This window comes from Rhinopithecus bieti, unplaced genomic scaffold (genome assembly GCF_001698545.2).
Source record: "Rhinopithecus bieti isolate Rb0 unplaced genomic scaffold, ASM169854v2 scaffold_53, whole genome shotgun sequence".
NCBI classification, from domain to species: Eukaryota; Metazoa; Chordata; class Mammalia; order Primates; family Cercopithecidae; genus Rhinopithecus; species Rhinopithecus bieti.
In genome coordinates, this window is record NW_016803161.1 from 802962 (window position 1) to 816283 (window position 13322).

The 13322-nt window shown below is 37.7% G+C and overlaps 1 protein-coding gene across 2 annotated transcripts in view; it reads left to right on the plus strand.

The window, feature by feature from the left end:
- Nucleotides 1-2176: 2176 nt before the first annotated feature.
- RNLS (renalase, FAD dependent amine oxidase) overlaps nucleotides 2177-13322 on the plus strand; it is a 313298-nt gene continuing 302152 nt past the window's right edge. For both annotated transcript variants that reach the window (XM_017867539.1, XM_017867534.1), the window contains exons 1-3: nucleotides 2177-2714; nucleotides 3465-3570; nucleotides 4059-4201. In XM_017867539.1, the coding sequence (XP_017723028.1) occupies nucleotides 2597-2714; nucleotides 3465-3570; nucleotides 4059-4201 (367 nt within the window). In that variant the 5' untranslated portion in view covers nucleotides 2177-2596. The remainder of the gene's footprint in view (nucleotides 2715-3464; nucleotides 3571-4058; nucleotides 4202-13322) is intronic.

The window sequence follows — 13322 nt, forward strand, 5'->3', positions numbered from 1 at the left end:
GAACTGATGGCTTGAACTGGTCTGATGGTAGTGGATTATCAGAATTTATTAACATTAGTGTCACTAAAGTTGGTATACAGCCCTCCACTGCTAAATTTGACTGGCTTAAAAAAAAAAGAAAGAAAAAACCTGATGGCTTGAACTCAAGTAGTGAATTCATTTTTTGGCAATTACTCTTTGAAATGTTAAATGTTCACAGTGGGCAGAGTGCAGTGAAGAAGAAGTTCTGACTTGACCATATTCTGTTCACTGTTTTCTACCATTGCTGGTGGAAATGGAATTTGAGTAACTTTTCTGTTGTACAATCTGATGTGACTGGATGATTCAAGAGACAATAGAGAAATGGTCAAAAAGACCTGAGGACTGATAGGTATCAAGGATGAGAAAAAAGAAACTATTGAAGATAATTATGAAGTTTCAAGTCTCATTGTCCATGATGATCAAATTATTAATAGAAATGAGGAAGTTGGAAAGGATGGAAAAGAGCAGGAGAGCAGACTCAGAAGACCATGAAGGCCTGCCCTTGCTTCATCATTGAGATGATAGGTAACCTTGGGCAAACTCACTTGAACTTATTGTCTGTATTAACATGTATAAAATGGTGCAGAGGGCAGTTGAAATAGATTACTGCAAATGTCCTTTCCAGACTGACGATTTTGAGATTTTAGGGCCATGGCTGTGATCACATTAAGCTTTTAATTTCAGAGAAATCTGAACTTCTAATTTCAGAAAAATTATAAACTTGAATGTATAATTGCACACTATTTTCGTAAGATAAATGTTGCTTTAAACTGCATATTTTTAAGGCTTTTGACACAGTATCAGACTGTATTATGAAAAATTTGTCTGAAACACTTCCATCAGTAATATTCCATTGTGTATTTTGCTGTATCCCTGAAAATAAAGACATTTTTACATTTACAAAAGTAATTCCTAACCTGGGGAACACAGCAAAACCTTATCTCTACATAAAGTACACACACACACACACAATTAGCCAGGCGTGGTGGTGGGCACCTGTAGTCCCAGCTACTCAGGTGGCTGAGGCAGGAGAATCGCTTGAGCCTAAGAGGTCAAGGCTGAAGTGAGCCCTGATCATGCCACTGCACTCTTGCCTGGGTGACACAAGACGCTGTCTCAAGAAAGAAAAAACAAAAAACTCAACAAATGAAAAATAGTACCTCATTTTAATTTGTATTTGAATATAAAAAATTAAACACATGCTTACTGGACCTATGTATTTCTTTTTATTCAAGAACTCTATCCAATATATATACATTTTCCTTTTGGCTTTTGTCATTTGTGTATTTAAGACTTTGCATGATGTTTTTAAATATTAACTTTAATCTTTCATACACCTTTCAGAAATTTACTATTCATATTTTGTTCTGTGTATTTTGTAACACACAAGTTGTAAATGATTATGTAGTTTTTCTGTTCAGTTCCATCTTTCATTTTTATGCTTAACAATGTCTTCTTAGTCATATATGCCCGCCTACATTTTCTTCTAGTTCTTTCATTAGATATATCTAGTATTAATTCATCACCCATTTGATACATGGTTTTTTTTTCCATGATGGGGACATGAAGTAAATATTCTGATTTTTAAATGTTTCCATTATAATTGGCTACCATTGTCAATTTTCTTATTGATTCTGATACTTGTTCAGTTTCTTAGTTTTCCAGGTAATAACTTATCTGCAAGTCAGTGTAACTTAATTATTTATTTTTTAATAGCTCAGTATTCTCATTGCCTTCTGTTGTTTCATTGAGAACTTACAGTACAATGTTAGGAGGGGGAAAAAAACAATGGGAATGGCACCAATCCTTCTCTTGTTCATCTTTATATTCCTTAGAACATACGGAATGCGTTCTGATATAGAACTTATTGAAGAGTAATTTGGAATTTTCTGATGAATCAACCGTTGTCTTTAATCTTCACAAGTTTGAAAGGTATACGTTATTGTTCCCATTTCCCAGACGGAGAAATTGAGGTTCAGGAAGGTTACACAAAGTCCCGAGTCTAAGAAAAATGTCTCCCAGATTCCAAAAGATGTTTCTATTTTGCTAATAGTGGCCGTTCAAGCATTAGAGGAAAGGTTGCCCGTGGTATCGCTGGTGTTGCTTCTTCCCACTTTCAAATCTAGAATAGTAAAATTGCAAAAATCCCAACAGGCATGAGAGTTATCGCAGTAGATAGGGTAGGTTGGTTCTCTGCTGTGGTCAACGTCAGCTCTGTGGCGAGGCGGGTTCTCCCAACAATAGCCCACACCATTTCCAAGCTTTTCTGGGCGACGTGCAGCCCGGAGTGTGGAACTTCTCTGGATGCGCCCTGCCCCCAAAGCGAGGAGACAGACAGCCCCGATTCTCCGCAGCCCCAGGTTTACTCGTCAAGGACCGAGGGGCCTCTGAGCTCCGACCGCCTCCTCTCCGCCCCCTGCAGGCCGGCCGGAGGGACAGCTCAGGGCCCAGGTCGGCGAAGGGAGCACGGAACCAAAGAGCGCTAGCGCCGGTCCGGCCGCCTTTCCACAAAGTCCGGGCCGGGCCGGTCCGCCCCGCCGCGGAGACTCAGGACGGATCGCGGCTCCCTATCGCCATGGCGCGGGTGCTGATCGTGGGCGCCGGGGTGACAGGAAGCTTGTGCGCTGCGCTGCTGAGGAGGCAGACTTCCCGTCCCTTGTACCTTGCTGTGTGGGACAAGGCTGAGGACTCAGGTGAGTTGTCTAAACGCCGAAACCTGGGAAAAGAGGCCAGCCGGCCGGGCCGCTGAGGTGGTGTGGGCTGCATCCGAGAAAGTCTAAGGCGTCAATGCTAGACCCTCAGCTCCCTGAGAGGCAGTGTAGCCCGGCCCATGCGCCCAGTTGCGCGCCTCGTCACGTGATCGGGGAGCAGCCCGGGAAAAGGCCCAAGAAGGGGCGAGGGTGGGGGCGGAGCAGGAGTACTCCGCGCTCTACAGAGGGAGACCTGAGAGAGCGGCGTGGGAGAGGCCCCGACCCAAGTTTGCAAAGCTTGGGCCTACTGCTGTCGCTAATAAATAGATTTTTGCCTTGGTCTGTCTATTGGCTTTGCAACTTTCTGCAGATTATGAGACTACCAAAGTGATCACAGACCGAGACCTTCTGAAGATCTAGTTTGCAGAATCCTGTCATTCTGATGAAGATTGACTGCATGAATGAAAGAGCATTAGCTGACTCATTTATTCTGACATTTCATTCATCATTTTTAGTTTTATCCATTCACTGACTCCTGTTACTAAATATGTGCTCTATAATGGTGCTGGACACTGTTACATTGTTCATGACTCCTTTTCTTCTAAAATCTCACAATCTATCAAATACTTCAAGTTAAAAAAGTTTCTTAAGATATTTTTGAAGTAATCTGTTTGGGGTAGCCTAAGGTGCATTGAATTAATTGCTAAGGCTCATTCTAATGCAGTAAGACATTTTCCTGTGGATTAATTCAAGGTGGAAGAATGACTACAGCCAGCAGTCCTCATAATCCTCAGTGCACAGCTGACTTGGGTGCTCAGTACATCACCTGTACTCCTCATTATGCCAAAAAACACCAACGGTGAGTTAGTTACGAGAAGTGGAATCAATCTTAGCAGTTGTATGATGTCATAGGGTTGTTGTGAAGGTTAGATTAGCTGATAAATGGAACACAGTAAGGGCTCAATAAATATCAATTACTATGTTGGTGTTATGGAAGAAGGCAACTAGCTGTGATGGGGGTCAATCTTCTGAACCAAATTTAAAATTGATATCCTAAATACATTTGTTTGCTTTCATAAACTTTACTTCAAAAATGTACTTACAGAGAAATAGGCCTTTGACTAATGTCAGCAAAAGACCCATGGATTCTCAAAACATTTCTCTTCTTCACCTGTATTATAAGTTTTATTTAACACAAAATATACATTTTATTTAATACAAAATATTCATAGGAAGATATCTATGATTTTGAATTATAACCTCTGAGAATTATTGAAAGAAAATATAGTCTTTTAGAGCTATTCATGGTATATAATTACATTAAATATACATATTGATTTATTTCAGTTTTTATGATGAACTGTTAGCCCATGGCATTTTGAGGCCTCTAACCTCGCCTGTTGAAGGAATGGTGATGAAAGACGGAGACTGTAACTTTGTGGCACCTCGAGGAATTTCTTCAATTATTAAGCATTACTTGAAAGAATCAGGTGGGAGTAAGATTTTCTCTGCCTAAATTTTAAAATTAGCATTTAAAAACAAGTTACACACATAGTTACGCATTAATACTACACAGGAAGTTATAAAAATTAGGTGCTATATTTGCTGATCAATAGCTAGTCCTTCCCCAAAGTAATCATTGATAAGTTTCCAGTGTATATTTCCAGAACAATGTTTATGCATCTCTCTATTGAGCTACATGGCTGTCTCTATTTATCTGTAATGTAGATATTATAGATGTGTATATATATATATACACGTATATATTTCTTTATATTCTTTTAAAAATATACTCAAAGGGGATAATTTTACATAAATGATTCTATACCTTGTTTGACTCATATCTTGGATCTATTTTCATATCAGCAAATTTAGTGTAATCCATTTTCTTTAATGATTGTCTAGTATTTATGACATATGTGTACCATCATTTATTTAACTATTAGCTTTCTGGTAAATATTTAGGCTGTATGGGGTTGGAAGATTGTTTTGGTTTTTGCTAATACAAACATTGCTGCATGTCTACTGTTGACATGCTTTTGGAAGCATACCTTTATTTAGGATCAGTTCCTCACAGAAGAATAGCTATGCCAAACGATATGTGCATTTTTAACTTACCTAGGTTGTGCTGTGTATTCATCTTAGAGAACATCTCACCAATAGTGATGAGAATGTTTCTTTCCCCACATCTGGGTATAATGGAAATTTTAATTTTGCTAGTGTAATAGGTTAAAATTGGATCTCTTTGTGGTTTTAGTTTGCGTTTCTTTAATTATAAGTGAGTTTATGCATTTTTTTGTTTTATTAGCCAGCTCTTTGCAGTTTTCTTCTGTGAATGTCTTATTCATAACCTTTACCTATTTTCTATTAGGATTTTCATTTGTTCCTTATATGTTTTATGAGTGTTTTTGAAAATGGACCTTTTAAAAAAGAAAATAGAATTTTCTTGGATAATTGATGATCTTTTTTTAAAACAGAATGAAGCTTCTTGATGAATCATAATTCACTTAAGTACTCGAGTCAAGATAACTGAGAAAGGATGTAGGCTAAGAATTTTTTTTATAAGCCATTTCCAGCATAATTACTGTTTTGGTCTTTATCATCAAATATTACTTATTGAGAACCTCAAGAATCCTTGATACTGGGCATCAGAGAGGTTAGCGAGATTGAAGAAATAACATGAGAACATAATAAATACCATTCTGGCTTAAACTGTTTCTCCATTTGAGATTCAGTATATGATGGTTTATTAGACTATTCCAGAGAAACAGAACTAATAGGGTATATATGTATATGTGTATGTGCATGCGTGTGTGTATGTGTGTATGGATAAAGAGAGAGATTTATTATAAGGAATTGGCTCACATAATTAAGGAGGCTGGTAAGTCCCAAGATCTGCAGGATGATTCAGCAAGGTAGACACCCAGGAAATCTCATGGTATAGTTCTAGTCCAAGGGCTGGCAGGCTCAAGACTCAGGAAGAGCCAGTGTTTTAGTTCTACTCTAAAGGCTGGAAAAAAGCTGATGAGCCAGTTCAAAGGCTTTCAGGCAGGAAGAATTCTCCTTTATGTGAAGGAGGATCAATGCGTTTGTCCTATTTAGGCCTTCAACTGATTGAATGAGGCCCACCTACATTAGGGAGGGCAATCTACATTATTTGATCTACTGATAATAAATGTTAATCTCATCTAAAAACATGCTCATAGAAACACCCAGAATAATGTTTGACCAGATATGTAGGCACCCTATGGCCAAGTCAAGTTGACACATAAAATTGACCATCACAGATGGTGACACTATTGAACGTTTTATAGAATGTTACTATCAGCTTTATGTAGTGTGGCCATATCACTTTAAAAAATCTCGTTTCCACCATGATTTTCCCTTGACCCAGGTTGGGTGAGTATACTTATTGAAATCATCAGGTACTTACTATCCGATATTCATGCATGCATGTGCAGGAGCTTAGAAAATGATATCCCAAAATGAAGCCCTCAGAAGTTGTTCTTTGACCTTCTCCTGCCCTCCTATCTCTGGCCTGCACTCATCCCTGAGGGTAGCTCTAGAAAATAGAATCTCTTTTCCCAAGGCAGGTTACAGAAATAAGAACTCCCTTTCCCCCCAAACCAGCCATAAAGCCTAAAACTATCACTGTAGCTTTCCCCTGCCTTCCTTTGTAAAAACTGGTCATAAAGAAATTATCTGACCTACCATGTTTGATTGTAGCTCATAACAGTTCCAGAGAGGGTCATGACCCATAGCCATAAAGAAAGAATGCTGCATAGAGAGGTCAAGAAGAATCTAGACAGACAGACCTTGATGGGTTTCACCAGTTTTTTAGCCATAGATATAACCCTTTGTCCAATCATATTGCTGCACAGCTGTCCATACTTTGTTGAATCTAAGCAAAAAAAGTTGACTCCTGTATCTTTGGGTCTTCAGTCTGAAGGTTTCAGTGTGCCAAGACCAGCTCGGTTGGGGAGACCCTAACTAGCAGCGCTAGAGGAATTAAAGACACATACACAGAAATATGGAGGTGTGAAGTGGGAAATCAGGGGTCTCACAGCCTTCAGAGCTGAGAGCCCCAAACAGAGATTTACCCACATGTTTATTAATAGCAACCCAGTCATTAGCATTGTTTCTATAGGTATCAAATTAACTAAAAGTATATCCCTTATGGGAAACAGAGGGATGGGCTGAATTAAAGGAATAGGTTGGGCTAGTTAACTGCAGCGGGAACATGCCCTTAAGGCATAAATCGTTTATGCTATTGTTTGTGGCTTAAGAATGCCCTAGAACTTAAAGTATAATAAAATAAATAAATGAATAAAACGTCACCAAAAAAAAAAAAAAAAAAAAAAAAAGAAAAGAATCCCTTTAAGAGGTTTTCCGCCCTGGGCGGGCCAGGTGTTCCTTGCCTTCATTCTCATAAACCCACAACCTTCCAGCTTGGGCGTTAGGGCCATTATGAACATGTTACAGTGCTGCAGAGATTTTGTTTATGGCCAGTGTTGGGGCCAGTTTATGGCCAGATTTTAGGGGGCTTGCTCCCACCACAGTGTCATGCAAAACTATGATTAAATAAATTTGTGTGCTTTTTCTCATATTAATATGCCTTTTGTCAGTTGATTTTTGTTGAACTTTCACCCAACACATGCAGACATACGTACATGCATACATACATACATACATATATCCTTTTGTTCAATAAACATTTATTGAATACTTACTATAATGCCAAACGTTGTTCTAGGTACTAATGATACAAGAACCAATGTCCTTGCCTTCATGGAGTTGATGTCCTGGCAGAGAAACATCCTTGAATACATTGTGTCTGTCTCCTTATTTTGTTAGGTGTTTGGGAGAATACATATGTTTTAACTTTCAATTTTGCTTTTTAAGCTTTTGAGGAAGAGATTATTTTTAATTCCTTATAGCTCACTCAGAGCCTAATAGTACCTTGTACCTAGTAGGTAGAGTGATATAAATGTTAAAAATTTATTTTACATCAAGTTCATGGTCTATTTAACTTGAGTTTATATAAATTTTCTTTCCTTTTTTAATGTTATTTTGTAATACTTCAAGATTCTTTTTCTCCTCTACCCCGATCTATTATTATAGGATTTGTTGGACTACCTATAATATTTTAAATTTTATAATTATATCACTTTTAAGCATTCTTTAAGTCCATTTAAAGCTTTCTATTCTATAAATGGTCCACAAAAACATTTTGGTTTGTCCACACAGTAAGCTAAGACAGTCCTTGATATCAGAATGACCTGGATTCCAGTTAATGTCCTACCATCACTTTCTGTCCCTGTAATATTAGGAGAGTTTAAAATCTGTACCTCAGTTATTTCACTGAAAAAAATGAGGGTAATGGAATGAAAAAATTAAGGTACTTACTATAGAATGTAATGGAAGTTCTTACTATAAGGTGTTGTGAGGAATTAATGATATAATGCACTCAAATTCAAGCAAATAGTAAGCCAGTCACATAGTAATCTCTTGATAAATGTTAGTTTAAAAAATTTTCTACTTGAATGAAGCTGACCTTCACATATTCCTCACTTTAAGAAATCAAATTGCCAACTATTTTCAAAAATACTCTATATTTTGGAATCTAGTTGCGTTTAAAACCCCACAATCTGATGAACCAACCAGTGGTCATTCAGATTGGGACCAGACTCCTGGGGAAATTATTTGTCTGGGATATGCCTAATCAGGCATGCTTTAGAATAGGTTCAAACCTTTAAACCAATATTTAACTAGACCAATTTCCCAGAACAAATAGTAAAGGGTAAGAGAAATAGATACTTTATTCTTGACCTTATGTTCTATTTTAATTTGTTGTCTGATGTGTTCACATTAACCTCATTGCAGATAAAACTGTATTTATTGGCATGAGTTTCACTGACTGCCTGCCTTCTCCATTAATACAATCTTCTTGAGTGAGTGAAACATGATTTTCTTTTGTTCTTTTTTTTTATAATAGTTGTCATTATGCTGGGGTGAGAAATGACAATAGCAAAAGTGATTCTAGCTATCAGTTATTAAGTGCTAACTATTTATCTGACACTACCTTAGGTACTTTACATATGTAATTTCTAATTCTCACAGTAAATTTTCAAGGGAGTTAATCATCATCCCTATTTATTAATGCAGAGAATGAGACTCAGGTACTTTGTCTAAGGTGGCTTGGCTAGTTGGTAACAGAACCGGAGCGCCCTTGCAATTAATCATGTTGTTTTTTTTCTATTAAGTCTCTCATGGAGGGCAATGAGAGGTGCTCATACTCTCCAATTTAACATCTATTTTGTAGAGCTTTCTCTTTCCTTACTGATTATTTTCCTACAGTAGGAAGATTGTACCCATTGCACCTGGTGCTACGTGTCAGTAGACACATGGTTCAATAGAACAACCTCATAGTTCCCTGTGCCCCTAGTTTCCCTCTTTCATCAGTTAATTCCTGACATAGGGTGAAGTGGATATTAAAAAGTAATACCACCTTAGTTCTTTGTGCACCCTGGAAAATTGGTCACCTGATGGTTCCTGCATATGACATTTGGAAAATGATGGACCAGGTCCTTTTGCTTTTGAATAAGGTCCCATGTTATTAAGTTATTCATAAAAAGATGAATTTAGCCTCCAGGACACAGAGTAAGAAGCTTTTATTTAGCTTTTTCTACCAACAGGGAGGACTGTTGCTGAATTTATTTGTTTTTATTTTATCATCTACCTAAAAAGGACATTGGCTAGCGATCCGATCTGGAAAGTCAACATGTGCAATGTAACCTGTCAAAGTTGACAGGATCAATTTATTAGAAAAAATGGTTTAGGTGGCAGATGCCATTCGCTAGGATGGCTTCTATATGGTAATATTTACTTTTATTATTCTCTCTCTTTTTATTTTTGTGCCTATTTTCTTTCTAAAATTGATAGAGGGGAAGTGAGTCTGGGTGGTTCTGTCTCAAAATTTCTCCCAGCGGGTGATCTTGGCACTTATCTGTAGTGATGTCCTTTTTAGAGAAGCTAGAGGATGGCATGAAAACCAGGTTAAGCATTCTTCTATTTACTTCAAGCTGTGTAGTCAGTTAGACATGGTTCACATCACTTCAGGTCCCATCTGAGCAGTTCTGACTGCTGCTCACTAAAACCTATTTGTGGGAAATCATAGGAGAAACATAAACTTGGATTTTCTCCTTAAAATGGAGGAAGGCCAGGGATAAAATTGAATAAATATATAACAGAAACACATTTGCCTTTGTAAAATGTTTAAACCTTCTTAGACTTCTGATATCTTTATAGCTATCTGAAGATCATTTTATTCTAATTAAATATTATGTGCTGGGGAAACAAGAGTCAGTAAGAGACATGATCCTGGCCTCTGTTAATGTAGAGTATAGTGGGAAGAAAAGACATTAAACTAATTATACAAACAAAGAAAATATGCATGATAAATGTTAAGAAGAAAGAGTGAGAGCATTATGAGAGAGCTTACAATAAAAGGACCTAGACCAGTAGGTTTTAGAGGAGTGATGGGGTAGATGTGTTAGGGAAAGCATCCCTGAAGAACTGATATTTTCATGGGTACCTGAAAGGTGAGCAAGAGGGAATTAGGCTGAGAGCTGAATGAGTTCATTCATTCAGCTGAGAGCTGAATGAATTAGGCTGAGAGCTGAATGAGTTCCATGCAGTGGGCACATCAAATTGGAACTGTTCTGAAGTAGTAGGAGGAGGTTAGTGCATTCAAGGAATAAAAGGTCATTGTGACTGGAGGGTAGTGAGTGAGGGAGAAAGTGGTAAAAGATGATACTAAAGACTAAGGCAGGGCCAGATTATACGGGGCTTTGTAAGCATGTAAAGATTTTATACTCTGAGTGCAATGGGAAGCCATTGAAGGGTTTTGTGCAAGGGAGGGACATGGTCAAATTTACTAAGCTCAGAAGTAACTCTTGAGACAATTTATTTATCTCTTTTAAAATTGAGTTTTCCAGAACTTATAGATTTAAACATATCGTCTTTATGAAAGTTATTAATTACTTTCACAAGGAAATGCCACTTTCCCAAAAACTTTGCTCTGAGCAGTTGGAAAGGAAACATTTCTGGTTAATAAGAGAGGCTATACTATGTCCCCTACCTCTTGATAAATGCTACTTTTGGGGCAGTTTTGCCAGTGGTGTTTGATTTGGGCCTGTCCACCTACCCCAGTGGTTCTCATACTTTAGTGCGCATGATGACAAGACTAAGGGAACTTGTTAAACACAGATTGCTAGGCTCAATTCCTAGAGTTTCTTATTCTGTATGGTTGGGTTGGGGCCCAGGAATGTGCATTTTCTAGTATATAGGTGCTGCTGGTCTGGGGTCCGTACTTAGAGAACCACTGACATATATATATACACCTTGCAGAACACCTTGTGGCCATTGGGATACATTTTCAAGGCATTCATCTGGGGCATGAAGAATTTTCTAGGATTGTGAACTTAAGTCCCCTTAAACACACACTCATGCCAGCAACAACAACAGCATATTTTTCTTTTCAAAGGAATATTATGAGAAAACATAGAATCAGTTGACTTAGCTGAGGTCTGGGACAGGGCCACGGACTAAGTGAGGCAAGTAGGGTGAGACATCCTAAATAAATAAAAACAGAGTGAAGCAGAGCTACCCTTGTTGGAATAAAGAAGATGGTGGATATGTGTTGAAAGTGCAGATTATTTGCACCTTCCCCAAGCAGGGGCCTTAGAAAAGCCCTCAGGCAAGACGGAGTACTGTTTACAAGCCTCTTGCTCTAATCTTTGAACAGAATGATACACACTGCCTTGAATAGAGATTGATCCCTTGGGCTATCTAGAACTATGTTTCTTCTAACATTTACATTTGATTTTTAAAAATTGGAGTGCTTACTAGGGTGTAGCATTATTTAAGGGTCAATGAAAGAGATAAAGGTGTATGAGATCTGAAGACGTGACATGAAGGAGGCTTGAGTATTATTACATAGATAAGATATAACTAAAGCATGCAGATATTTTGAATCAATGTCAAAATGAGTAGTAAAGCAGTGATGGTTGAAGAATATCATAGAGAGGAAGGATCACACTGGGCTGGAGTGGCTACAGAAAGAAAGCTTTGGGATGAACTTTAGTTGGAATTTTAGTGACTGGGAACATGAGATTACCCAGGTAAAGATGAATAGGATCTTTCAGTGTGCTTTTTTCCTCCCTCATTACATCTTCATTTCTTTCTTTTTCTATACACAAAGCTAAATAAAAGTAGATTTACTTGTAAATCAAATTTTTTTGAAAACTGGAAGGTGAGTACTAGTTTACTAAGAAGACTTAATGACCTAATTGTATTTTCTTTCAGTTTATGGTTCATAATTCATTCTTTTTATTTTAAGTTTTTTGAGACAGAGTCTTGTTGTGTTGCCTAGGCTGGAGGGTAGTGGTGCAATTTCAGCTCACTGCAACCTCTGCCTCCCAAGTTCAAGTGATTCTTGTGTCTCAGCCTCTTGAGTAGCGGGATTACAGGCATGCACTACCACACCCAGCTAGTTTTTGTATTTTTAGTAGAGACAGGATTTCACCATGTTGGTCAGGCTGGTCTCGAACTCCTCACCTCAAGTGATCCACCCACCTCAGCCTCCCAAAATACTGGGATTACAGGTGTGAGCCACCATGCCTGGCCTCATAATTCATTATTTTAAATAAATACATACCTAATAAATTCTATGCTATGTATGCTATATACTATACATAGAAGCAAAACAGGTGTAATTTGTAGCTCATGGGGTTTACAGATTAAAAGGGGAGACAATATTAAAGAAATAATTGTTAAAATGTCCTTGTGTTAAGTGCTAAAAAGGAAAATGTTATGGGAGGGTACTCTAGAGTATGTTTCTAAATTCTGATTCTTCTTAATGAAGACAAATGTTCTATTGATGAGAACTTGCATTTCCCTTACAGAGAACTTTTTTCAGGTCCTTTAATAGGAAATATTAATTCCTTTAATAGGGAATATTGCTCTTCTTGTTTCATTGCTAACACACATGTTTACTGAAATGTATACTTGTTCTGCAAAAATGATGAGCTGTAGAGTCAGATGGATATAGTTTTAAATCATGGCATGCTATTTCTCAATCTATTTCCTTGTCTGTGAGATGAATTAGTATAATGTGTACCAAGCAGCTGGCATATAGTAGCTGCTTAATGAAAAGTAGCTATAGTTATTGTTTTTATTTTTATCGTTAATTGTAGTAGCAGTTTTTGATTCAGAGCAGGCACTGATAGGGAGGTCCAAGGATACCAGGTAGGGATGAATTCCCACTAAATTAGAAAGATAGTAAAGGTACATCTAGTTCTAGATCCTAGATCCTTGAGGAATTGCCATACTGTTTTCCATAATGGTTGAACTAGTTTACAATCCCACCAACAGTGTAAAAGTGTTCCTATTTCTCCACATCCTCTCCAACACCTGTTGTTTCCTGACTTTTTAATGATTGCCATTCTAACTGGTGTGAGATGGTATCTCATTGTGGTTTTGATTTGCATTTCTCTGATGGCGAGTGATGATGAGCATTTTTTCATGTGTCTGTTGGCTGTATGAATGAAT